This window comes from Diospyros lotus, chromosome 8 (genome assembly GCF_014633365.1).
Source record: "Diospyros lotus cultivar Yz01 chromosome 8, ASM1463336v1, whole genome shotgun sequence".
Taxonomy (NCBI): Eukaryota; Viridiplantae; Streptophyta; class Magnoliopsida; order Ericales; family Ebenaceae; genus Diospyros; species Diospyros lotus.
In genome coordinates this window covers 466,112-492,121 of record NC_068345.1, presented here as the reverse complement: position 1 = coordinate 492,121, position 26,010 = coordinate 466,112, and the positions used below count along the sequence as shown (strand labels likewise).

Below are 26,010 nucleotides of genomic sequence, written 5' to 3'. Positions count from 1 at the left end.
GTACAAGTAAGAGGAATTTCCTTGGAAGGTGCAAAACATTTCCAGGAGATTACAGTACAACAGATGTTAAGCAATCTACCCACCATTTACTTTACGGGAAAGATTGTACAATAATTATAATGTTATATGTCATAGCTGTCCTAACTAAACTACACTTCCCAAGTTAATAAATGCCAAGTAGACAAAATACCAAGTCATTTCTGAATTTCAAATGCACTAAAACACTCATATCAGATCAGAAGGGCCACCCTCCCTCTCTCACTGAGAATGACCCACTTGGCTGGTGAACTAAGCAAAGCAAATACAGTTGCCAACCGACAGCCAAGAACTTCATCTGATGAGCAATTGTGAGCCAAAATTGATTGTTGCGGGGAACAAATCACGAGATACAAGTCAAGGAGAACTTGGCTATACAACAATGCCTAAGCAGAGCAGGATACAGCTACTGAAGTTGCCACTTCTAACCAAAGATATCAACTTGCTGAGCCTATGTGAACCGATAAGCAATGCCGGATAAAGCGCCAGCTTCCAAAATGCCCCCAAACTCTTTAAGTAATTCAAAGTCCAGACACATACAATTCATCTAATAAAGTAACAATAACCCCTTGTACAAGCATAATTTTTCATATGAAGATTTTCTTTTTGTTTATAAATAATAGAAACAATACAATTGACTATACAGATGACAAATCCGAGTTATTGTTGGCAAAGGGAACCTGCAGGAACACGAAAGAGATACTTCAGGTTAACAGATGTGCTTTCCTTTTAAATGGGTTTCAGAGCATCAAAGAATCAAATATACGGGTCATGCATTAAGCTTTAAAACGAAGGAAACCCAAAAACTGGATGCTTAATCAAGAAAGGAGATTGACAACCTCGCATTTTTTATTTTTTTTTTTGTATTCTCAAAAGAGAATAATTTAACTCTAAAAGTAAGAAGATTTTGTTGATTCCTTATTGAAATAGTATCGTATGTTAGAATGAGATGTAAAATAAGTCAAGTGTGTATCTCTTTGCTTTCATATACCAGATATAGTCCAAATAGAAAAGAAAAATGTATAAACAACAAATTTTCAATTGTGGGTACATATGTATCATTAACATACTGAAATGACTGCCATTATTGGTATCGATCTTTATCTTCATCCAAAAATTGACCCCCAATTTCTTACCTTATTCTCATTGCAAAATAGTTTATTTCTAATCACACAATGGCTAGTTTTTGAATTGAAACAAATTGAGTACTCTATTTAATGGTGCCATGTTATTATAATTAAAACATTAAATGCTCTAATAGCACAACAGTGTTGATTTCATTTCAGTAAGCAGAGATAACCACTCCTCTCTCTCTATCCATAAGCAAATACCAAGGGGGTTACCCAACTGGCACTAGGTATCTTTTGAGAGCGAGGCCATGTAATTTATCAATCGTCTTTCTGATGCAAAACACTAGGCAGGCTATTATTACCATTCAGAGCAGCATGATACACACGTTTCTCTGCCAAACCAATATCAGACAGGATCAGCTTACCCTGCAAATACACCAGAAACACAAAAGGAAGCCAGTTGGAATGATATATATTTGCTATAATAGCAGGTGTCAAAATACATCCAAAACTGAACCAGTAGTTCGTGATTTCTGCTTATTAAATTGAGAATGACCAATAGGATAACATGAGGCAAATGTGCACTGTAGGTTAGACTAGGTTGCTGTAAATCACTCTTGAACAATTTCAAGAGTTTTAGGGTGAAAACGAAACCCATCTTACGTGAAAATCATTGGTCCCACAAGTGCTTCCAGCTAGCGTGCACACACAAAAAAGGGAAAAGGTGTGCTGACATGCCTACTTGAGCCTTAGAAGTATCTATTTACACCATGCACAATCTTGGACTAATTTTTTAACTTTCACACATTGCTTCAGGAAAGATATACTAACAGGCAGCGTCATCAACTAGTCTTCTTTCTCCCCAGTTGTCCATTTCTAGCAAGGGAAGAGTGTGGAACAAAGTCCTACCCCATGCCTAAATTAGGGACTTGGATCCAATAACCTTTAATTATGTCACAAGAGGAAAAGGCACACATTTGACAGTAAAGAAACATATCTATTTTTTGTGATAGATGAGGAAATAAATCTCATTTCCTTGATATATTTTATTTAATAACAAATACATCCCTAAAATGTAGTGACAGTGCACAAGGCTCCCGCAATTTCAAGAACAGTCAGATGTAATCAGCCATTCCCACATGCCTTCTATTTCAGAGGCAAGGTATCCCCAAAAGTAATATCTTACACTAGAATGTTAAAAAATGTTATCCAAATGTCCATGACCTGTTAACATATACAAACCAAACTCTTTGATATATATGTATATGTATCTGTATGTGTTATATATATGAATATGAAAATGAAGATCAAGTGTTTGAAAGAATCCTAACCCAAGATTACAGCCACTTAATACCTGGATGCAAGCCCATGTGACATAACTATGAAAGAAAGAGACAGAAAACCTATATACCCCAATTGAATCTTAGCCCCCCCCCCCCCCCCCCCCCCCCCAAAAAAAAAAAAAAAAAGTAATTTAAGGCACCATGCTGTGGTTATGTTCGAAGAAGGCACTTCCAATTAGTTTCGCAGCGGGTCAATGGTGAAAGCTCATGCATTTACGTTTGAGGATAAGAATAGAGCAGCCACTTCACATGAATAAAAGCAAAAGATATATGTATCTGCCTCAACCCTCCCAGCAACCTGACGTGGTGAGACCAATATAGGCTCATAATATTCTAGTCCCCGGCCCCCCAAGATTTGCATGAAAAAAGATCTCTGACAACAGTCCTTATAGATATTGTCATCATTTCATCAGTGTGTCATCTTTTCTCATCAGAGAGGGTAGGTATTTTCAAAGAGAGGATGATATAAGACTTCCTAGGAGCCTGGTTTCCAATCATCTTGCTGTAAGTTACACTTATAGCTACATTTCAATCTATAATGAGATATTTCATTAACAACATAACTCAAGACATTTTATGAAATATACCTTCAATAACTTCTTAACATCCTTGTTAACCATTCTCACACACCAAACTAATTTATATCTGAAAGGGCCATTATTTTGTCTTCTTCCTCCTAGTTATTGGAACCCATCTGATGCAGGACAGGCAGAAAATAAAGAAAGAATAAAAGAAGATGATGATGATGATGATGATGATGAAGCAAAAAGCAGAGAGAGAGAGTGTTCAGGGAGAAAAATCCGAAAATTTCGGTATTCAAAATCAGAAGTGGTAATTTTCTGAATACATCAAATGCCTAATTACAGGCTGAAATTCAATCCTAACCAAAACATGATTGATTCAACTAAATTAACTAAACAAAATAAGTAAAAGATAAGTCAAAATACTAAATATGCTATCAAACATTAAAATTTAAAATCCTTCTCTTCACTATCAGCCTATGGCGCAATTGGAGAGAGAGAGAGAGAATACTCCCAAAACTGACAAGCATTCTTCAATCATATTCAACCCCAGGTTTCCTTTCAATCTAATACCACACTCACCCTACTAAGACAGATATAACAATCCTTGTTCTGAAGGGGTTCTGGCAAAGGCCTTCTAAATCTCCTGAATATCCTAAGAAATTGATGCCACAACATTGGGGGAAAAAATCAACACTACTACTCCAGTTAATTATTGCATTTAGCAAAACTACATGATGTAACAAGCACTATTCAAAAAAAATCCGGGCATGACAAGCTAAGGACAAGAACATGTTTAAGCATTGATCCCATTGGATAGGGTCAGTAACAAGAATTCTAATTTGCCAGTTATTTCTATAAGTGTCCATATCTTCTATAAAGCACTTATAACACATAATACCTAAGAGCTTTTAATTTGCCAGTTTTTCTTGGTCTTTGTTCCATCCAAGAGCTTTTGTTGGTCTTCTTTTCACATGACCAACCATCTTAATTGTGTCTCATCCACCTTATGAATAACATGACATGTAGAGGACATGCTTGAAAAATATATTTAATATATATATAACATAAATTATATGTAAATGTAATGAGAAATCAATATAACAATATCTAAATCAAGAACCTACAATTTTGATCCTTCAAATGTTAAACATACCATTCAGACAACAAGAAGAAGAAGAATGGAACAAGGAAAAAGTTATAGCAGAAAAAAAGAAGAAAAAGAAGGTAAAAATAGGCAAAGAAGAACAAAAAAAAAGGTGCACTAGCATAAGAGAAAAATGCTTCTGTAGGAGAGACAAAGAAGAAGAAAAACAACAATCACAACCCTTAATCCCACTAGGTGAGGTTAGCTACATGAATTCTAGATCTAAAACCACATCTACCCATGACCATATCCTTTGTAAGTCTATTATATCCTTAAGTAATGTTCCCTCCAAGTTTCTTTTGTATTCGTCTACCACTCTCCCTACAAACTTCCTTTGTTTCATCCACCCGCCTCATAGGTACTAGATTTTTTTCACATCCTAATTATCTTAATCACATTACCCACATCATGTCTTCAACAAAGGGAAAAGAGTAAGGGGAAAAGGCTACTAAAGCAGAAGGATGAGAAAGAATGGGCGGAGAAAGGCAGAGCAAGACCAAAGTGTAAAATTAGGGCATTAAAACTTCTTCTTTTTTTTTTGGCCAAGATAAAGAAAAAGGTGTGGCAACCACCGTAGCAGCCTCCTCTAGGCATGAACATGAGCCATAGCAACCTCCTCTAGGCATGAACATGTGCCATAGCTACTGTTGGGAAGGTGAGCCCATCACCCTAGCCCCACTGCAGTGGGCAAAGTCGGGCCCTATATCCATTGCTCTTTTTGGCGTCATGGGTCTAGGTCTTCCTGCAAGCTAGACTGGTTTAAAGTTTGAACCCCAAAACCAAGGGGCACGGGAGAATTCCTAAGCCACTAGCCTAGCACCAAGGGCGGACCCAGAAATTTATGTAGGGGGAGGCTGATTTCTTTTTTTTTTTTTTTTGGTGGAGAGCTGCATATCACAGATTTTTAGGGTGAGCTGTAATTTTTTTTGGACTGGGTTATTATTAAAAATTATTTTTTTTACACTTAAAATTAAATTTAATAGTGGACTGACCTGGGCTTCAGCCCAAGGCAGCTCACATGGGCATCTGCCCCTGCCTAGCACCACGGTGATTAAAAACATCAACTTTTCATTGCTCTATTTAGACCCTATTTTCAATATTTTATGTAATAACCCCTAAAATGAATTGTCAATTGTGTTCAGTTCATGTATATGACTGACGAGCTAGAATTTATGTATGGGATGAAGGCTTGATATGTTGTGTGCCCCTTCATACTACTAACATGTTCAACAAAAAAATAATAATAAAATAACTGGGCACTTTGGACAGCCTGCCCAAAATTGTCTGGTGTGTTGCACATGTTTGTGTCCACCAATGTCCAATTCCCATGTATTACCCTTAATGAGATGCATGTGTTTTTTTTTTCTGCTTTACAACATAAAGATGTATATGCTTTTTAGTTTACAGGTTCCATCACCAAAAACTTGAGGGAGATGCATACCTCACGAGCCATCAACCTTCGGACACTATCTGCATAAAGTTTTGGGTCATCCTTTTCCTGCTGTGTAGGGTAGTAGACAGGTAACCTCATAACCTCGAGGTAATGTACAAATTGACACAGAAGAAAAATTATATGGCGCACCTGCATTGAGAATATGCAAATAGTCACCAAATCACCCATGAAACAATCACTCAAATTTGCATTTATCTTTTTGTTGCAGATGGCAAATTAATTACTTCTCTTACATACAAAAAATCATACCAAATTCCATTCAAGCCCTACATGATGCCATTAGGTGCACAAACATATGCAATCCTGATTGAAAATACTACTTCGGGTAAAGGTAAAGCAAATAAAAACAAAAACAAGACTGAAATAGCTAGAGGCAAAAAGGTACTAATTTTCATATAAGAATGTGATTTACAATGTTAAAAGCACTCAGCCTTCATTATGCCTATATTTTCTATAGATCACACAAACTTGGAAGTGCTTGAAAAATACTCACTCCAGATATGGAGTCCCAGGCTGGACTAAATCTCTGGTATGGATATCTTAAAATTACAGGAAGAACTGGAGCTTTTGAAAGAAATGCGCCAGTCTTAAATGGAAGGAGGAAGTCTCCATTAGTAGTTGTGCCCTCTGTAGCATATAGAAAGCGAGCAATTATACAACTGAAATAGTATAATGGGAGGTTACGTGCATTATAAAAACCAGCAGTCATCACCCTTTAAAACAGTGTACCAACATCATCAAAAGTAATAACCTGGGAAAAGCATCATCATTGGAGCAGATCTATTCTGATGAGCTTCTCTAACTCTTTCATTGACAACACCTGCAAGCAGCAACGAGGTCAACATTGTGAAAGATACATGTAATATAATGCCTTATAAGAAGAAAAAGGTTTGTCTTCATTCTTTCATAACCAATAGCTTATAGTCAATGCAACAAAACAGAAGCTTTTCTTTTTATATTCTCTCCCTGTACATATTGATGACGGCAGCTCTGGGGTTGAGATTGATATAGTTCACATCATTACCTCGATCAATTTGTAAAACATGGTTATCTTACATAAACAAATGGGATGCACAATAAGTAGTACAACCTTAGAGAATTTAGTTATTTGTAAGCAATCCCTAATAGTTTCCCATAGCAGAATGTCACATAAAATAAGTGAATATCTTTTGTGTATTTATTGAAGAAGGAGCTAGTTAGTCACTGTGAATATTGGTATATCAACTTTCACACTTGTTGCATGACCTGCTGAACCATAACTGCATCAGTTTCTCCCATATCAAAATCATGGCATATCACTGTAATATATAACAATTATGCCCATACTTGAACTTTGGGTTTATGTAATTCAAAGATATCTATGATATACCCACTTGGGCTTGAAACCATTATTGCAGACAGTAAGAGATAAAGGCATACAAATACATGTGATGGAAGGTACTATATTTATTTAATAATTCATCAGCATTCTACATAAGAATATGTAGGAATCTTTTATGTACCAGAAACACCCTTGAAATCAGATGATTTGGACTCCCGCTGGACATAAACACAGCCAAGGCATTTGCTGCAGAAAGCAAGAAATAAGAATCAAAGGCTTCCTTGGTCAACTAAATGCGACCTATATATAACATATAAATGAAAGTAAATGATAAATGAAACATTATTTATCAAAAAAAAGTGAGAAACGTGACAAAAAGACTATAACACAAACAAATAGCATAACATTTTCTACCAACAAAAACATTCAGACTCCAAACACAGGGACAGAGGATTCTTAAAGAAAAAGAACAAATGAAACAAAATAATAAAGGGATGGTCAATAAACAGAATTCAAAGTTTAAAATTTGAGTCTAATTGCTCCAAACAGAAATAGTATTCAAACAGAACTTTGGTGCAAGAGAAATACATCCTCAGCATGTGATATCATATTCTCGTCTAAAAATATCATCAGCTACTTCCAAGTCTGAATAAAGGCAGAGGGTTGTGATAGGTTGCCAACACCTAGCATAAAACTAGTAAGATCAAACAACATGATTTCTTGACAAACAAGCAAAATTTATGGATCATTGAATATGGGGATCTTGACAGGAAAGTTGATGGAAGCAGTGGACATGATGGTCAGGAGAAAAATCATTATTATGCACCTCCAAGAGACAATATGGGTAGGAGAGACAGATAAAATGTTAACAGAATCTAGACATAACTTTAATATCTGGGGGGATAGGGTAAATAATACAGTGGAGAATATTATGGATAAGACCTTTGACCTTAAAGGATGGGATAGTGGATGTGAAAAGAATAAGGATTATTTATTAGGGCTAAAGTTGTTCTAGTGTCAACTCCGCCTGGGGATGTTATCCACTGCCGGTCCCAAGCCCGGATAAAGGAGGAAGGTTGTGTTAGGTAGCCGACAGCCAACGTAAAACTTAGTCGGATCCAAAACATGAACTCTAGACAAATTATGAAAAATCGTTTGGGCGTGGGCGTAACCCTTCATAGCGAAGCGCTACACTGCCCCCGTGTAGTGACAAGTGAGCTAGGGCCGCTGCATCGGCGCCCGGATGTAGTGATAAATGAGCAAGGGTTCCTGCATTTGCTTGGACGGATGTGGGTAAAGAAGCTAGTCCAAAATCAAAATCAAAAACAAAATCAAATTCAAAGTCAAGGCCAAAAACAAAATCAAATCCAAAGTCAAGGCCAAAAACAAAATCATAGATTAAGGATTGGGTCATGGAACATAGGAACATTAACAGGCAAAGCTATGGAAGTGGTGGATGTGATGATTAGGAGAAAAATTAATATTATGTGCCTTCAAGAAACGAGATGGGTAGGGAAAAAAGCAAAAACTTTATCAGAAGCTGGATATAAAATATAGTACACAGGAACTGATCAAGCGAAAAATGGAGTGGGGATTATTATGGATAAAAGCTTAATAGATGAGGTAATGGATGTAAAGAGAATAGGGGATAGGATTATTATTGTGAAGATTAGTCAAGGAAGAATGACTATGAATATCTTTAGTACATATGCACCACAAGCGGGGTTAGGTGATGAGATAAAAGCAAAATTCTGGGAGGACCTAGAGGGACTCATACAAATGATACCAAGAGGAGAGAAAGTGATTATAGGAGGTGACTTAAATGGGCACGTGGGTAGAGACAGAAACGGATATAGAGAGGTACACGGAGGGTATGGATTCGGGAAAATTAATAATGAGGGTAAATCTATCCTAGATTTTGCTATGGTATATGGGCTCATTATAACCAATACTAGGTTCAAAAAACGGGACGAACACTTAATCACATATAAAAATATCACCTCAAGCACTCAAATAGATTACTTCCTCATGAGACAAGAGGATCGGTTATGTTGTAGGAATTGTAGGGTGATACCGGGAGAGTGTTTGACTACTCAACATAGACTTCTAGTACTTGACGCCCAAGTAAGAAATTGGAAGAGAAAAAATCACATAAAACAAAATCCAAGAATCAGGTGATGGAATTTAAAAGGGGAGAAACAACTAATCTTCAAAGAAAAATTAAGGGGTAGAAGGGAATGGAATGAAGAAAGACAGACAAACCAAATGTGAAAAGAAATGGCTAATGCTCTGAGAAGCACAGCAAAGGTAGTCCTTGGAAAGACAAATGGTAAAGCCCCTAACCTTAAGGAGTCTTGGTGGTGGAATGAAGAGGTACAATTGAAAATTAAAAATAAGAAAACTTGCTATAAGGCGGTATATCAATGCAACAATGAAGAAAATCAAAAAAATTATAAAGAAGCAAAAAAGGCAGCAAAAAGAGCTGTTAGTGAAGCAAGGTCAAAAGCATATGAGAATCTATATAAACGACTTGATACAAAAGATGGAGAAAGGGATATATATAAATTAGCTAAAACAAGAGAAAGAAAAACACGGGATTTAAATCAAGTGAAATGCATAAAAGATGACAATCAAAATGTTTTAGTAACTGAGGGAGCGATTAAGGAGAGATGGAAGGAGTATTTCACAAAATTATTCAATGATGGTGGTGACACAAGAGTTAGGTTGGGACATCTTAGTAACTTCGAAGGAAATGTGAGCTACACATTCTATCGATGTATAAGTTCAAATGAAATAAGGCAAGCATTAAAAAATATGAAAAATCATAAGGCAGTGGGACCAGATAATATACCAATAGAAGCATGGAAATGCATGGGAGAAGAGGGCATCTCCTGGCTAACGCAACTATTTAACGCCATCCTTAAATCAAAAAAGATGCCAGATGAGTGATGGAAGAGTACTTTGGTTCTTATACACAAGAACAAAGGAGATGTTCAAAACTATGAAAATTATAGAGGAATTAAGTTAATGAGTCATACCATGAAACTCTGGGAGAGAGTAATAGAGCAGAGGCTCAGAAAGGAAACAAAGGTGTCAGAAAATCAGTTTGGTTTCATGCCTGGTAGGTCAACAATGGAAGCTATATATTTACTGAGACGTCTAATGGAAAGGTATCGAGATCATCAGAAGGACCTACATATGGTGTTTATAGATCTAGAAAATGCCTATGATAGGGTCCCTAGAGAAGTATTATGGAGGGTTTTAAAGAAGAAATGAGTCAAAATAGCCTATATACAAGCCCTTAAAGACATGTATCATGGTATAGAGACAAGGGTCAGAACATGCGGAGGGGATACTGAACCATTTACAACTACAATAGGACTGCATCAAGGTTCTGCACTAAGTCCATACTTATTTACCCTAGTAATGGATGGACTCACTAAAGATATTCAGACAGATGTGCCATGGTGTATGCTATTTGCAGACGACATAGTGTTGGTGGATGAAACAAAAGAAGGAGTGAACACTAAGCTTGAGTTGTGGAGAAACAATTTAGAATCTAAGGGATTTAAATTAAGTAGAAAGAAAACAGAATATATGGAATGCAAATTTAGTAAAAATGCAAGAGTGGATGACGTTACAATAAAATTAGAAGATCAAATCTTACAAAGAAAATACCATTTTCGATATTTGGGATCAGTGATTCAAAAAGATGGAGAAATCCACGAGGATGTCGCACATAGAATTAAGGCAGGTTGGCTAAAATGGAGAAATGCATCGGGAGTGTTATGTGATGGTAAAATCCCATTAAAATTGAAAGGAAAATTTTATAAGACAGCTATAAGACCAGTCTTGCTGTATGGCTCAGAATGTTGGGCAGTCAAATACCAGCATGAACAAAAGACGAGTGTAGCGGAGATGAAGATGTTAAGATGAATGTGCGGACATACAAGAAAGGATAAAATTAGAAATGAAGTTATTCGTAATAAGGTAGGAGTAGTGCCAATCGAGGAGAAGATGAGAGAGACTAGACTAAAATGGTTTGGTCATGTGAGAAGGAGACTAAGAGACGCTCCTGTGAGGAGAGTTGATGAAATGGAACAATTAGTCACAAAAAGAGGTAGAGGTAGACCCAAGAAGACTTTGGAAGAGACATTAAAATTTGATATGAAATATATGGATCTAAATGAGGATATGACAAAAGACAGAAATACATGAAAGTCTAGAATTCATGTAGCCGACCCCACATAGTGGGATAAAGGCTGGATATGTTGTTGTTGTTGTTTAAAGTTGTTCTAGTGTCATAACCCCAAGGATCCCCAATGATAAATTAGTAAATATAATAGTAGGAGCTTACATACATTACACAATAATTGTAATTTTCTTTTTCCTTTTTTCCTTTTCTATTATAATCTTTGTCCTTAGCTTTAGGCAGTTAGGCTTATGGTTGTTCTGCACATGGATGCATTGGGGAGGCTGTTAGGCTATACATAAGCCACAGCTGAGGATGAGAATGTTATGTTGAAATGATATTGAATTCTCTCAAATTCCCTCTTGTCATTTCCCTCTCAAATTCTCTATGATTCCTCCCTCCCTCTCTGCTAATGTATCCCTTCTCTGTTCCGTCTACTATCTCCCCCAATTCTGCCCAATTCCTCCTCCAATCCCTTCTGTTATTGGTCCCAATTCCTTCAGATTCTTCTGATTTCCAGTACAAACCCTAGGTTAAACCCTAGGTACACGACATCTAGGAGAAGAAACTATGAATATTGTTAGGACATGAGCACCACAAGTTGAGTTAGGAGAGGTCATAAAAACAAAAGATAGGAAAAAGGGATATAAATAAACTAGCTAAGACAAGAGAAAGAAAAACAAGGGATTTGAGGAAAGTGAAATGCACAAAAGACAAAAACCAAAAGGTATTCGTAAATGAGAAGGTGATCAAGGATAGATGAAAGGAATATTTTTCAAAGTTATTAAATGAAGGTAGAGAAATGAGTGTTATGTTGGAGCATTTTGGTAACTACATAGAAGATAGGAATTAAATTTTCTATAGACTTATATATCCAAATGAAATAAAACAAGCATTGAAAAAGATTAAAAATAGTAAAGAAGTTGGACCAAATAATATCTCAATAGAAACATGGAAATGCATGGAAGAATAGAGGACTTTTCAGTTAACAAAATTATTTATATGAATCTTAAATCAAAAAGATTGTTAGACAAGTGGAGAGAAAACACTTTAGTGCCTATTAATAAGAATAAAGAAGATGTTCAAACATTGCAAAAGTTATAGAGGAATCAAGATAACAAGGCAAACTATGATGCTTTGGAAGGAAGTGATTTGAGCAAATATGAAAAAGTAAAAAAGAAAAGGAGTGAGAAACCAAGATGTGGCATCATTGTTTATAAAACCCTCATCCCATGATATTCAGAGCTCAGAGTGGATAAAATATTTCAGTAGACAACAAATCCATACTTTAGACCAGTGAAACATAGATCGGAATCCATACTCAGTTTTGTTCAAAAAGATGTTCAAGTTCATGGAATTAATGCAATGCCAGTATTTACAATTTTCACTTCGAAAAAAGAAAAGAAAATACTAACAGCATGCAGCACTGCTTTATGGAAACAGTAAAGTAAATAATTTAGCTAAGTATAACAAGGGAAGAAGCACAATTAAATATATAAGATAGCATGAAGTAACCTGATGAGACCAACTAGAGGAAGTTTAGCCACTGATCTCTTCAGCAAATGAACCCAGGGATAAGACCAACAGAATCAACAAAGAAATGTGTTAGTGCTAAAGCCAAACATTAGTTCTTGTACATGAAAATCATATGCGCCAACAGACAGACCTTAGCAACAAAACTTGGAAAGGAGGAAGACATGTGATATAATATGTCCAAATAAGATACATGATTGGATATGATAGCTCCAGGTCTTCCAGATTCTTCAGGTTGATCTTTGCACTCAGTCTGACCAGTTAGAAACAAAACAATAAAGAAAACGTCAGCATACTAAACCATTATTATATGAAGCAAAACTTAAAAAACCATTAACAATAGAAATTATTAGGTAATATATCCACTTCTAAACAATGAATCATGCCAAACTTCACAGCAAAGATATATAACATGATACAGAAAATATGAGTGAAATGTTGGTAGAACACGTTAATAAACAGACAATAGTAACTTTATGTATGTATTTCCCAATGATAACCAGTCATCTTTGTATGAGCCTCTGGATCTTAAGGAGCATGAGATAAGATCAGAGGAAAATTGTCAGTCAATATAAAGCACCAATTGAGAAGTGTAACTTGAATATTAGAGCTTTAAGGTATGTGGTATACCAAAGTCATGGAAGCACTCAAAAATTTTTGCTCCAGATAGAAAACAGTCAATATGGAACTCGATCATCAAGAAAAGCCTTCAATGGAAATGATAGCCTACTTAATACATACCATATGGTAGAGATTCATAGATTATACGTGTATTTCACATATATATAACTTGAGAGATGGAGATTAATTAGCTGAGCTTACATAAAGATTGCTAAGATTGCTTTTAAGTTGCAAATACGAACTCACTGCAGAATTACCCATCAACATAAATAAATACAGTTGAAATGGAATGCAAGACCACCAGAGGGGGAATTGAATTGTTTGGTCAACTATGTGTCATCAATTCATGTTAGAGAGAGAATTAGATTAAGAGGGGGGTGGGAGTAGGCCTGACCACGGTTCCGAACCCGGCAGTTCCGGTTCCACTTTCAGGTGGAATCAAAACCAAACCGTCTATAGATGGTTCTGGTTCCCTAATGGTTCGATTCTGGTTCCCAACGGTTCCGGTTCCGATTCGAACCGATTTAATTAAAAAAGGGGGGGGGGGGGAGGGGGGCTTGAACTTAATTTATATAAATCAAATTGCCTACATATCCTTTTGGAGTTTAAAGGAATCAAAGCCCACGTAGTTCACTTACCATTTGAATTTGTAACCCCCTTACCTTAATTGGAATTATTTTCGAAATTAATGGTTACTTATTGTGCATTGTATTATATATTTTATATTTATTTAATTTATTTTTTAATGGTTTGAACCGATTCCGATTCCAATTCTGGTTCCAATTCCAGTTCCAGTTCAGATTCCGATTCCTTATTTTTAGAATCTTCAGTTCCGGTTTCAGTTTTTGAATTGAAATCGAAAAGACGATTTTGATTCGGTTTTTAGAAGAACAATTCCGGTTCAGTTCACGGCTTGAACCGAATCGTGGTCAGGCCTAGGTGGGAGGAATGGTGATGGTAAAAAGTATAGAGAGAATGTATGACTTATTAAAAATGATGTAGTTTAGAGAAGTCTGCTCATGGCATTAAATCTCGAATTAATTTAGAGGCTAATGACAAAAAAGAAAGAAAGAAACCCAAAATAACAAATTCAGACCACTGGGGATGTCTGTACAATTGACCTAAACCACAAGGGCTCTTGTTGTAATTTGCCCAATCCTAGTATGAACTAACTGGACATCACATGCTCCAAAGGGACCAAACTAAAAGCCTTCAGTTTTTGAGGATGCAAAAAATGATGGCATCACCAAAACATCTGCAGTAGAGCATTCCTCAATTACGAAAAATTCTCCTTCCTCTTAAAAGTAGGCAAAGAAGGAATTTGAACTTTTTGTTGTTTTCATTTTTTCTATTTCTTTTATGGTTTGAGGGGCGGGGACAACAAATCAGTGAGTCTAAAATATAAGGATGAATCTAATAATATCACATTGATCCAACAGGGGCCTAAGATATTGTCTCCCAGTGGCATAAATCGCCTGTTACTTTAAACAGAAAATATTCATACTTTTGCTGCAAAAACCCACAAGGGCATTTACTTCAGACTGATAGTCAATCCTCATTCATATGGAGGGCTAGGTGTCACAGTCGCTGGGACTGTTGTCAACTTCCGTCCGAAGAGTATTAGAATGGATAGGGAATGGTAGTAGAAGAGAAAGGTTTAGAGAGAAGAAGAAGATTGAGGGAGAGATAGAGAGAAAGCAGGGAGTAAATCTGGAATTTGTTGATTGATTCTCGATGATGATTCTTAGGAGCCGTTTGGGCTTATAAAGCTATCCTAGGGGCTGCCACAGCAGATTGCAGCTCCCATAACCAACTATTTTGTCCTATCCCAAACACTTTACAGCTGTATATTCTCTCTAACCAACTAGCAGCTGGAATAAAAGAGAATTCTATGGAATAACAAAAGAACATAGCAAGCAATGTAAAGACATAGCAAAAAAAATAAATCCGCAGCAAAACTTGGCATGGTTCCTTGACACTAGGCTATCTGACTTGGGGTGGGGCTCAAGTCAAATCAAAACTTAAGGTATTCATTTAACTGATCCTCAAAGTGCTTTAGGGCTCCCCGTATCAGCAACACCAACGGGTCCTCCATGTCACTCGCTATAATCTGGGGGTTTCAAATTAAGCTGCCCATTGATCAATCACCTTGGTACTGTGTCAAGTTTCCAGTTGCCAAGAGAGAATAGCCTATCTTATTCACCTAACTTGCACCCAACCCAAAATAACGCGACCAACAACAATGTGGATACATATATATGAAATAGAAACTGTTACTGACGATACCATAAGTAGCAATCGCATAATATGGCAACAACGCAACCAGGAACCCCGTACCAACAACAAAAGAAGTTCTATGAAAATTCCTAGTAAGCTTCCGGGAAAAGAAAGAACAATTACGCCAAGAACAACACAACTCAATCATTCATTACCATCAATGCAAAGCTTAATTCAAGAACCAAATTTGTACCTCTGAAGTCATGTTTCCATCCACGTCTGGATTCCGATAAGTCTCTTTGATCCAATAAAACCCTAGAACGAAAAGCATGGCTCTGGAGAGGAACCGACCGGACTGAACAATGACGGCCCTCCTCCACCCGCCCATGTGAGCGTAATCCTCCTGCTCCTCCTCCCGATTCGGCGCAGAGAACAGCGTGCAAACCCTACAAATCAAGTAATAGAAAACCAGTATCGCCAGCGTGACGGCGACGCGGACCGGGACAAGAGTGAGGAAGGCGATTCCGAGCAGGAGCTTTTCCGTCCAGGGCAGCTCGCCGCGGCCCATGACGCCGTAGACATCGTTGCGGACGTAGGCGGCGTACTTCTTCCCGAGGTCCTCGAGCGTTGCGGCGGGGAGCGGCTGTGGGTCCGCAGCAGAATCCTCGGGTTTGAGGAGGGGGCGGGCGTCATCGGAAGGCGGTGGTGGTTGCTGGTGGGAGGCTGATTTGGGATTTAGGTCTTTGAGCTCGGACTCCATTGCTTTGCTTGCTGCTATTTATTTGATTCTACGAAATCGCCATTGTTGAGAGAGAGAGAGAGAGAGTTAGCGTTAGGTTTTGTGACGCAGAAGAGCTAGGAATCTGAGTTGTTTGCGGATCCGGTTAAGTGTCGTCCTCGCTGCTGCGGATACTTGTGCCCGTGAAATTGAATGCTTAAAATACTCCGACGATATAGCTTGTGTGCTTGTTCATTGTAAGATCCCTACGCCCTCCTATCCTTGCCGTTCGATGCTGCAAGGACCAAACAAAGCTTGAATGTAAAAACAGTTGTTTTCTAATTTGGAGTTTTGGGCATAATATTATAACAGCCATCTATCATTATCATGTTACAATACTTTGATATATTTTTTTTCTACATTATTTGTATATATTTTTTAATATTTTATATAGATGATGAAAGTTATATCTTCATTACGACATTATCTATTAAGAGATTTGTTCTGTCGTTTGCATCGAGTTTGCCCAGCGCATGGTGGAGCCCATATCCTCTTCTGATTTTGTCTGTATTATGTTTATGTTGTCTAACATAACAATTTAATATTTACTAAACACACTATTATTTAAATTATAAGAATTTTTGTCATGTGATCTTATATTTAAGGAAATAAAGATAAAAAAACTCAATATCATCAAAATTATTATCTCTCGTATATAACAAGCATAATTATTATATATTATAGTTAAAAAATAGGGATAGAGAATATGTTTCGATCTGTAATTTTACATTCTTAGAGACTCAACTCTCGTTTTTAAACTAAAAATCATATTCTTTTTTTATAATTTCATGATATTTCTTTTCCCATTTCACATTTCTCTTATAAATTTTGAACCATATATTCAAAAGTATCAACAATCTCTCTCTTTCATGATTGTCATTATCCTTTTACTATTAATCTTAACTCTAATTCTTAATAGTCGTGCAAATAATTAAGAAAATATTGGTAAAAGAACGTAATTATTGATATTAATAAAAAAGTGTGTGAAAACTCAAATATAAATTTTTATATCATTTGACTCGTCATAAATAATAATTCTCCATAAAAGTCTTATAAATTTGATATAAATGATAAAATTTTTATAAAATACAATCATAAAAATAAGATAGTTAGGATGAGGCTGCAAAGTGTTTCTATCTATACATGGATGGGCGTCACTTGATAATGGCAATAAATAAATAAAAGATATCAACAGCCCATCTCATCCCTTGGCCGAATTGCAGGGTTTTAAAGCAGGGGTTTTCGTTGGTTTCTAAGATCTTGTTACACAAAAAGAACCACCATATGGAAAAAGTGTAGGCTTTTCAGCTTTGGCTTACGAAAGAGCAATAAATTTAGAATACCACCCAAAACCACATAGATCACAATAGCTAAAGGACCTGACCGTATTTTAATGAGAAAAAGTCATAACCAAAGGGGCCCACCTACATGTTGTCTAGACTTGCTAGGATTTCAAAATTGGAGCCCCTAACATCAAGCATCGCAACAGAAACACACAGGCCACGTGCCAAAATGTTAACAAAATGGAGAAAGTTCAGGCTAAGAGCTTCGGATAAGAAGGCCATTAGGCCACATCCCGGCGTCCAGACAGCAAAGAATGGGCCATTTAATGCTGTTCCTTCATCTTTCTGGTCTTGAAATGGAGACGTCTCTGTGCATGAACATGGATAATGTCAAGCCGCACCATGCCAAAACTGTCAAGATGCTGCCCCCCTCGGCGGGCCAGCGGGAGAAGCCCTTTTTCATTGCAGGGCAAAAGCTCCCACGGAATGAATAACTTATACTGGGAGTTCTCATCGATTACCCAAAAAAATGAGTTAACACACAGAACATGAGGAAGGATTTCACCACCAACAAGATAAATTCAATTATCTATCACCAAGATACTTTTCCCCATAAGTCTCTACACAGAGAAAAACCAAGAACTACTACTCCCTGATGAATGGGGAGGAGCTCACAATATCTACATGTAATATTTGAGAAAACCATCCAACCAAACCAACTAAACAGGGTTATGTAATCACTAAATGATAAAGGGAAAATGTTAAATGAGGGGGAAAAAATAACACATGAAAATGCAGTTCTTCCCAAGAACCAAGCTTCATTCGAGAACTGCACTTGGGCAAGCAGCCTTCAAGCACTGACGGTAGGTTGTAGTCCATGATTGCACCACTGGAGAGTTCCACATATTGGAAGCATTTCAAACCAGGACAACAAGCTCAAATTTTGTTTTGGCTCACGCAATATGCAGCTTCTAGCAGCCTAATTTCGAGTCTTACCACTTCCAAGGGTAAGCTCCAGATCGTCCAATCCCACCTCGTGAATGCTCTCCCCTTCCCACGGCTTCACCAGGATGTTCTCAAACTCAAATTCCGGGCCCTTGCCCTTTGCCATCATTGCATCATTAGGAGATGCTTGCTGAGCCACAGGTCTCACAAGATTGAAGGTTGGCGAGGTTGGGACCAAAGCTGGAGCAAAAGTACGGAAGCTCATCCATTGACCCGAATCGACAGTAGAGGCATCAGACTCATCACATTCGGGTATGGTAGCCGGAGTGAAACGCTGACATCGAGTAGGGCTTGCTGGGGCAGAAGCAGCAAAGAAAGGGTGATTGTTCAAGGAGACCATAGATTCTTTAGCAAATGACTCCCAAATAGGTTTTTGCTTGGGAAGTCTAGAAGTTGGAGATGACAGGGGAGGGGTCACAGGGGCACTGTTTGAGATCCGGAGAGGAGGGAGAGACGATGGGATGGCATTACGCAGAAAAGCAAACATCTGAGAAGATGCGCTGCCATCAAGACGAGATGGACTCGGGAAGGAAGAGGATGACGGACTGGGTTGGTAAGATGGAATTGGGCTTGGGAAGGATGAAGATGGTGGACTAGGTCTTTGGGAAGAGCAAGGGGTTATGTTGATCGAAGTGCCTCCAATCTCAGCTGGAGATGGTTTGCATCCCTGGATTACATAAAAAAAATTCAATAGCTTGTTAGGAAGTGAACAATTAACAAAATTCAATTTTTGCAAGTGCAATTCAGCTCACAAGCTAATATTGCTAAATGTTCCTCATTCACTGGTGTCTGCTGAAACTGGCTTTGTTGGCTAATTCACATCAGTTATTGCCTAAGATTAAGCAATCTAAGAGAGAACAAGCTGATAAGGAGCAATTTTAAGTTTTAACACTCTACGAACCCAGATAAGATAAAGAAAATTCCAGAAGAAATCAGCTAAAAACGTCATTTCTGAGCCTAAAGCAAGGAACATCAAGATATGCCAACTAAAACTGAGGTAATTCGTATCAACTACCGCCTGAGATTGACAGATAGAGAAGTTAACATTCTACAAATCCAGACAAAATCAAGAATCCCCCTCCCAAAGAAAAAGTACCGTCCGGTAAAGCTCTCGAATTAACACTCAAAAAAGGAAACGCAAATCCATAACATCGCGATCTTCGAGATATAGAAAACTCACGGTCCAGATCTGTAGATCTGAACATATCATGGAAATGCAGATGGCAAAAAGAGGAGAGAGAGAGAGAGAGACCTTGCGGTAGGTGGTGCCGTCTGGTTCGACTACCCAGCCGGCTTCAAGGCAGAGAGCTTTTAGGACCTCGTTGTTGTCGCAGTGCTTGGGGAGGTTGTAGTTGCCCTGAGCCCTCAATCCGGTGTATATCTTGGCGGCGATGGCCCTCCGGCGCCTCTCCCTCCTCCGGTTGTTCTCCCTCTCCCTCCACGACGGCTTCCTCCTCGCTCCTCCTCCTCCTCCACCGCCAGCAGCAGCAGCCGCAGCCGCAGCAGCAGCTTCTGCGGCCGAGGATGATGACGCAGCTGATCCCCCCTCCCACATCATCCCTGCTCTCCTATAACTTTATCTCTCTAAAACCGCACAAACACCGAGTCTCTCTCTCTCTCTCACTCTCTGTATATATAAAACATACACACCCAGAGAGAGAGAGAGAGAGAGAGAGAGACGCACAGAGGGAGGAAGGAGGGAAAGAGAGAGCTCACGAGGAATACGCTGCCCCTGCGTTGGAAGTGTAGAAGAATCTCTCTTTCTGATGTATGTTTGTATGTATGTATGAATGTACGTATGTTTTGCTTCGAGTCTCCGACAGATAAACAGAGCAACGAGCGACCCCCTTCAATTAAAATGAAAATGATTAATAATTAATAATTAGCAATTAAAATATTAAACAAATCTCTCTCTCTCTCTCTCTCTTCGCTCTTTATCGGGACAATACTTGCGTGTATCTACCCCACACGCATACCTCTCAGTGTCAGTGCAATCCATCGAGCTTGACTGGCTTCTCTTCATCCCAACATGCCACGTGTCCCTCTAATCAAATGATTGGTTATTTTGTCCCATTATTTGGGCTTTTTTCTTTCTTAAAAGACTCATCCTCAATTTTAAAATTATTTATTTTTATTTTTTAAAATATCCTTAATATAATAACCTTATTTAATAAGTAGAAGAAATAAATAATTATTAAAAAAACATATATATTGATTTTTATAATCTGTGATGTGTGTATATATATATATTAAAATTTAAAATTTATTATGAAATTATAAATTAACTAAATATTTTATATTTAGTGAATTAAATACAATTATATACAAATAAAATAAAAAATTAAATTATACCTAAAAAATTTGTCTTACAATCCCTTGTAGGAATGTCAAAATAATAAAAGTCATTGTTACGGGCGTGGCATAGCAGTAAAGCATTCGCAGGTTAAAGTGAGTATCAAAGTTCGAAATTTTGTAGAGGTAGGATCTTGGTGCGCATTGTTGTCTCTCAGGGGGTTTCGTTCGCATGATGTGAAAAGGGATCTACAGGAAAGACAATCACTTTTTAAAAATACGCCCTTAAGTATGTATAGACTGTGACCACATTTAAATTTATCTAAAAGGCGAGCTAAGGGGAAAAACCGCTCTCTTCCAAGATTAATCGGGCAAAGCTCAGAATCTGAGTTATCAAAAAAATAAAAAATGATAAAAGTTGACATTCACAGCAACACCAATCGAAACAAAGATTGATGGTAAAATGTGAGAAATGCCAGCGTTTTTGTTAACAACTTTGCTAATATATATTAAAATGAATTTTTTTTTTTTTTAAATATTTTAGAGTCAATAACCACTATCTTGATTCATGAAAAATCATGCCTAAACTTTTTTGCGAAACTAATAAAAGTATAGGATTATGCCACATGCATAGTTGAATCTTAATTTTATAAGTTTGTGTTTGTTAATTAGTATATAGATTGAAAAGTATAAGATATATAAAATATTTAATATTTTTATCATTTTTCATGTATTTGTTAAAGTTATATGGCAATTGTTATATGTATTTCATGTACTACTCCACATGGGCCAGACTCAACTCGATGGACCGACCCAATCACCCGAAGCCAAGAAAGCTCATACGACCTCGCCAAAGAAAGTCCAGCTACCATCGAAATCTGAAACTCGTAAAGCGAGCACCTAGCGAACTCCTGAAAAGCTCCCAGCAAGCTCTCAGCTATCGACTAACGAACTCCCGGCAATGCCCTTCAAATCCCTAGATCGCCCAAGTCGCTGTCCTAAAACTGTCAGCTCGCATAAGTGGTAAAGCTGCTGAGAAGTCAGAAGTAGAGACTATTCACTTTACCTGCAACAACCCATGCCCCTCGTAATGAGGATCTCACTCCCGATTTTGTGTAAACAATAAGGGTTGTTTGTCTCCCATTATGTAATCATTGTATTTCTATATGTTATTTAAATTGTAAAAACCCCTCAATATAAAGAAGAATCATAGATATCATGAGGGGAAATGACAGAGAGAATAATCAAATACCGTCATTCTAAGGAATAATCAAAGTGCAGTTGTGGAGTAAGTATCGTTCTGGCCGAATCGCGTAAAAATTCTGGTGTTGATTCAAGTTCGAGATCTTTGTTTTCTTCTTCTTGGCACTTTGGACTTACTCACCGCGGCCCAAAAACGAATCGGGGTCGGCTGAAATTGCACATCGACATTTTGGCGTTAGAGGAAGGGCCCGCTTTGATCGATAGCCATGATAAGAGGAAGGAATACTCGAAGTTCCGGGGCAGCGATCGACCCACCAGAAAACCACAGCGATCGACCGCGAGATTTTCCACCGAATAGAGGGCCCGTTGCTTCGATAATAGATATCCCTTTCCCACCGTCGACCGAAGACGCCGCCGACCGAAGACGCCACCGCGGTTCCCTGTTCAACCCACGAACCTAATCGCTGGGGTAGGGGAAATCCGAGACTAGCAGCAACGCCAGGAGGCGTAAGAGAATACAGTAATGCAGCTCGCTGACGCGGTCAGAGTTCTAGCCCAAGCTTAAGCACGGGCTGCCCACGATCCACCGGCGTCACCTCGTATGGTCCGCCAACCATAGGGAGAGAGACCTCCACCCGTAGAAGAGGATATCGGGGATAACTATCCATTCCCAAATCACCATTCCTCGATCCGAGAAAGAAGTAGGTGATCGCAGGCCCATCAATCAACAGGCCCGAACTCAACCATGGATGAGCTATATCAAAGGGCGTGACAGCTGGAAGAACGACAAGGAGTTCGCAGCCAGAATAATGGCCGTGGGGACAGGACGCCATTCACTAGAGAGTTTGAGCTCGAACCCCTCCCCCCGAGATTTAAGATCCCAAGCATGCCACAATACAATGGAGACAGCGACCCCTATGATTACCTGGACGCATACAACGTGCAAATGGATTTATAGACAACCAGCTCGCTGGCTAAATGTCGCACCTTCCCGGCAATCTTGGGTGACATTCCCCAAGCTTGGTTCAGGAGTTTTCCGACTCGCAGCGTCAGCAGCTGGGAGGAGTGCCAACAAAGGTTCCTCAACCAATACAGGGCTCTAAGGAGGCAACTCGCGCTACCTTGTCACCTTACCACAGTATTTCAGAAAGCAAACAAGCCCCTAAGGGATTACATTGCCAGGTTCAGACGCGAGGTGAGCAACGTCGAGTATCCCTCCGATGAAAGTATCCTAACGGCAATCTTTGCCGGCCTTTGAAAAGACAAGAAGCTCTATGAAAGTATCTACAGGACCCCGGTTAATGACCTGGGGGAATTCTACGAACGAGCTTCCAAGGAGATCCGATGGGAAGACGCCTTCGGGTCAAAGAAACCTATCGGGTCGAGAGAAGAAGCTTGGGGCTCCAACCAGAATAAGAGAAGGCATAACGGAGATGCCGGGAAGGAAGCTCGGGGGGAGTGCTTAAACAGTGAAGTCTTCAAGCGAACTCACAAGGCGGAAGGAGATGAGCGACCTCGTAGGTCGCAGCGCTTTGACAGCTACTGTGCCCTGTTTGACCCCCAAGAAAGGATCTTCGCCATAGAAAGGAACAAAGAGGAGTTCGGGAAGCCCTACCCGTTGAGAACTCCCAACAAATTCCGAAATAAAGAAAAATTTTGAGCATACCACAACGAGGCAGGTCACAACACCTCCGAATGTTGGGCCCTAAGAGACGCCATTGAAGATCTGATAAGGAGAGGTCACTTGAAAGATTACGTGGTACGATCGACCAATCAACCAAGCCAGCCACTGGCACGACAGTCGCCCCCTCTGATGATGAGCATCCACCAGCTGTGCGAACCATCTACACGATTCATAGTGGACCTCACCTCACGGGATCCTCCCACAAATCCCGCGACAAGTACGTGAGTAAAGCTAACCATGTCTTGCTAGCGAGGTCGGACGAACAATCAGTTCCCATGAAGCGATCTAGGGGTAACCCAATTCTGGAGAAGATGGTTTTCTCGGAAGAAGAGGCCAGAGACGTCCATTGGCCTCACAACGATGCGCTCGTTATACGGGCCCAGAACAGCAACTCCGAAGTGTAATGTACTGTACAGAGCATGTTTCGATCAGATGAGTTTGGGACCGGAACAGTTGAACTCGTCCCCAGAGCCGCTCTATGGATTCACGGGAGACGTAGTGATCCATGTCGGTTGGATCAGCCTTCCCTTCACCATCGGGGATGCGAATCGACAGGTCACCACTTTGACGGAGTTCCTAATTATAGACTGCCCCTCAACATACAACGTCGTGCTCGGAAGGCCGATAATGAACGACCTGGATCTAGTCACTTCAACCAGGTCGCTTACAGTGAAATTCCCGACCCCTAATGGAGTAGGATGTGTACGGGGCGAACAACACCTCGCAAGACGTTGTTGTGAAGATGCCCTGAAAATGGGAGCCAAATGAAAAAAAGTGAATATCATCCTAAAGATGGCCCGCGACCGACCAGCCAATGGGAGGCTAATCACGACCTGGATCCCCACGAGGTTAATTGCGACAGATCCACCGGTCCCGTGGAAGAGCTCGAAGATATCTCAGTCAGCGATGTAGATGAAGAAAAGCACCTCAAGCTAAGAAAAAATCTAGCCCCCGAGGTAAAATCCCAACTTACCAATTTTCTTAAAGCTAACCTCGATTTATTCGCATGGAACCACGGGGATATGTTGGGAATCGCCCCAGAAGTCATATCGCACAGGCTTAACGTAGATCCAAGCTACAAGCCAGTACGCCAGAAGAGGAGGCCAATGACTCTAGAGCGTTACGCCGCTCTCAAAGAAGAAATGGACAAGCTCTTGGTAAACAATTTTATCAAAGAGGCCCACTATCCAGTCTGGGTGGTTAACCCGGTCTTGGTAAAAAAGAAAAATGGGAAGTGGAGGACCTGCATCGACTTCACCGACCTGAACAAGGTTTGTCCTAAAGACAGCTTTCCTCTCTCCAGAATCAATTAGCTCATGGATGCAACAGCTGGTCACCAGCTCCTTAGTTTCATGGATGCCTATTCAGGCTACAACCAGATCCTCATGAACCCCACCGACCAAGAGCACATCTTGTTCATTACCGACTGAGGGCTTTATTGTTATAAGGTCATGCCTTTTGGATTGAAGAACGCTGGCATGACCTACCAAAGGCTGGTCAACACGATGTTCGAGGCACTAATCGGAAGAACTATGGAAGTATACGTTGACGACATGCTGGTAAAATCTGAACAAGCAACGGACCACGTTTTCGATTTGAGAGAAATGTTTGGAGTCCTCAGGAACTATCAGATGAAGCTGAATCCACTCAAGTGCGCCTTTGGGGTAGCCTCCGAAAAATTTCTTGGGTTCATGGTAAATAACTGAGGCATCGAAGCCAACCCGGACAAAATAAAGGCTTTGCTCGACATGAGGTCGCCCGTAAGAAAGAATGAGGTACAAAACCTCAATGGACAGGTCGCGGCCTTGAGCTGTTTCATTTCTAAGGCGACCAATAAGTGTGCCCAGTTCTTTGAACTTCTGAAAAAGGCGCAAAACTTCAGATGGACAGAAGAATGCGAGTCCGCATTCCAACAGCTAAAGGAATACATGGGACGGACCCCACTGCTCGCCAAACCCAAAGAGGGAGAGAGGTTGACCTTATACTTGGAAGTATCCCAACAGACTCTCAGTGCGGCCCTCGTCCGGGGGGAAGATGGGGTGTAACACCCCATTTACTACGTCTCCAAAAGCCTGATTGATGCAGAAACAAGGTACGCACCAATTGAAAAATTGGCTTACTGTCTAATAATGGCATCAAGGAAGCTGCGACCTTATTTTCAAGCTCATGAGATCGAAGTCCTGACCAAATACCCGCTGAAGCAAGTCTTACAAAAGCCAAATACCTCGGGTTGCTTGAAGAAATCCATACAGGTCACTGCAGTAATCATGCAGGGGCACTCTCACTGGCGCAAAAGGCCCTCCGGTAAGGG

At 39.4% G+C, this 26,010-nt stretch overlaps 2 protein-coding genes across 4 annotated transcripts; both read right to left on the bottom strand.

The window, feature by feature from the left end:
* Positions 1-178: 178 nt before the first annotated feature.
* LOC127807535 (lysophospholipid acyltransferase LPEAT1) lies at positions 179-16,382 on the bottom strand. 3 transcript variants are annotated; one of them, XM_052345458.1, is made up of 9 exons: positions 15,708-16,382; positions 12,750-12,869; positions 12,599-12,636; positions 7,073-7,137; positions 6,322-6,390; positions 6,064-6,197; positions 5,559-5,699; positions 1,385-1,532; positions 179-716 (listed from the first exon to the last, which is right to left on the bottom strand). In XM_052345458.1, the coding sequence occupies exons 1-8, from the start codon at positions 16,212-16,214 to the stop codon at positions 1,425-1,427; spliced, it is 1,182 nt and encodes a 393-aa protein (XP_052201418.1). In that variant the 5' UTR covers positions 16,215-16,382; the 3' UTR covers positions 179-716; positions 1,385-1,424. The 3 variants fall into 3 exon arrangements, with proteins under 3 accessions (XP_052201418.1, XP_052201419.1, XP_052201417.1); XM_052345459.1 differs by having other exon boundaries at positions 1,469-1,532; positions 15,708-16,381; XM_052345457.1 differs by lacking the exon at positions 179-716 and having other exon boundaries at positions 1,165-1,532; positions 15,708-16,381.
* Positions 16,383-18,074: 1,692 nt separating this feature from the next.
* On the bottom strand, positions 18,075-20,314 carry LOC127808807 (protein BRASSINAZOLE-RESISTANT 1). The gene is made up of 2 exons (XM_052347443.1): positions 19,773-20,314; positions 18,075-19,187 (listed from the first exon to the last, which is right to left on the bottom strand). Exons 1-2 carry the CDS (start codon positions 20,076-20,078, stop codon positions 18,495-18,497), a joined length of 999 nt encoding a protein of 332 aa, XP_052203403.1. The 5' UTR covers positions 20,079-20,314; the 3' UTR covers positions 18,075-18,494.
* Between the last annotated feature and the right edge of the window lie 5,696 nt (positions 20,315-26,010).

Bases quoted from the DNA above. Each gene is read 5' to 3' on its own strand.
- LOC127807535 (XM_052345458.1), bottom strand. From the start codon at position 16,214: ATGGAGTCCGAGCTCAAAGACCTAAATCCCAAATCAGCCTCCCACCAG. The intron at 12,637-12,749 runs GTCTGTCTGTTG...CATTTGCTGAAG, and splicing joins TTCCAAGTTTTGTTGCTAAG to AGATCAGTGGCTAAACTTCC. The intron at 6,198-6,321 runs GTTATTACTTTT...TATATGCTACAG, and splicing joins AATGATGATGCTTTTCCCAG to AGGGCACAACTACTAATGGA.
- LOC127808807 (XM_052347443.1), bottom strand. From the start codon at position 20,078: ATGATGTGGGAGGGGGGATCAGCTGCGTCATCATCCTCGGCCGCAGAA. The intron at 19,188-19,772 runs GTCTCTCTCTCT...TATGTAATCCAG, and splicing joins ACGGCACCACCTACCGCAAG to GGATGCAAACCATCTCCAGC.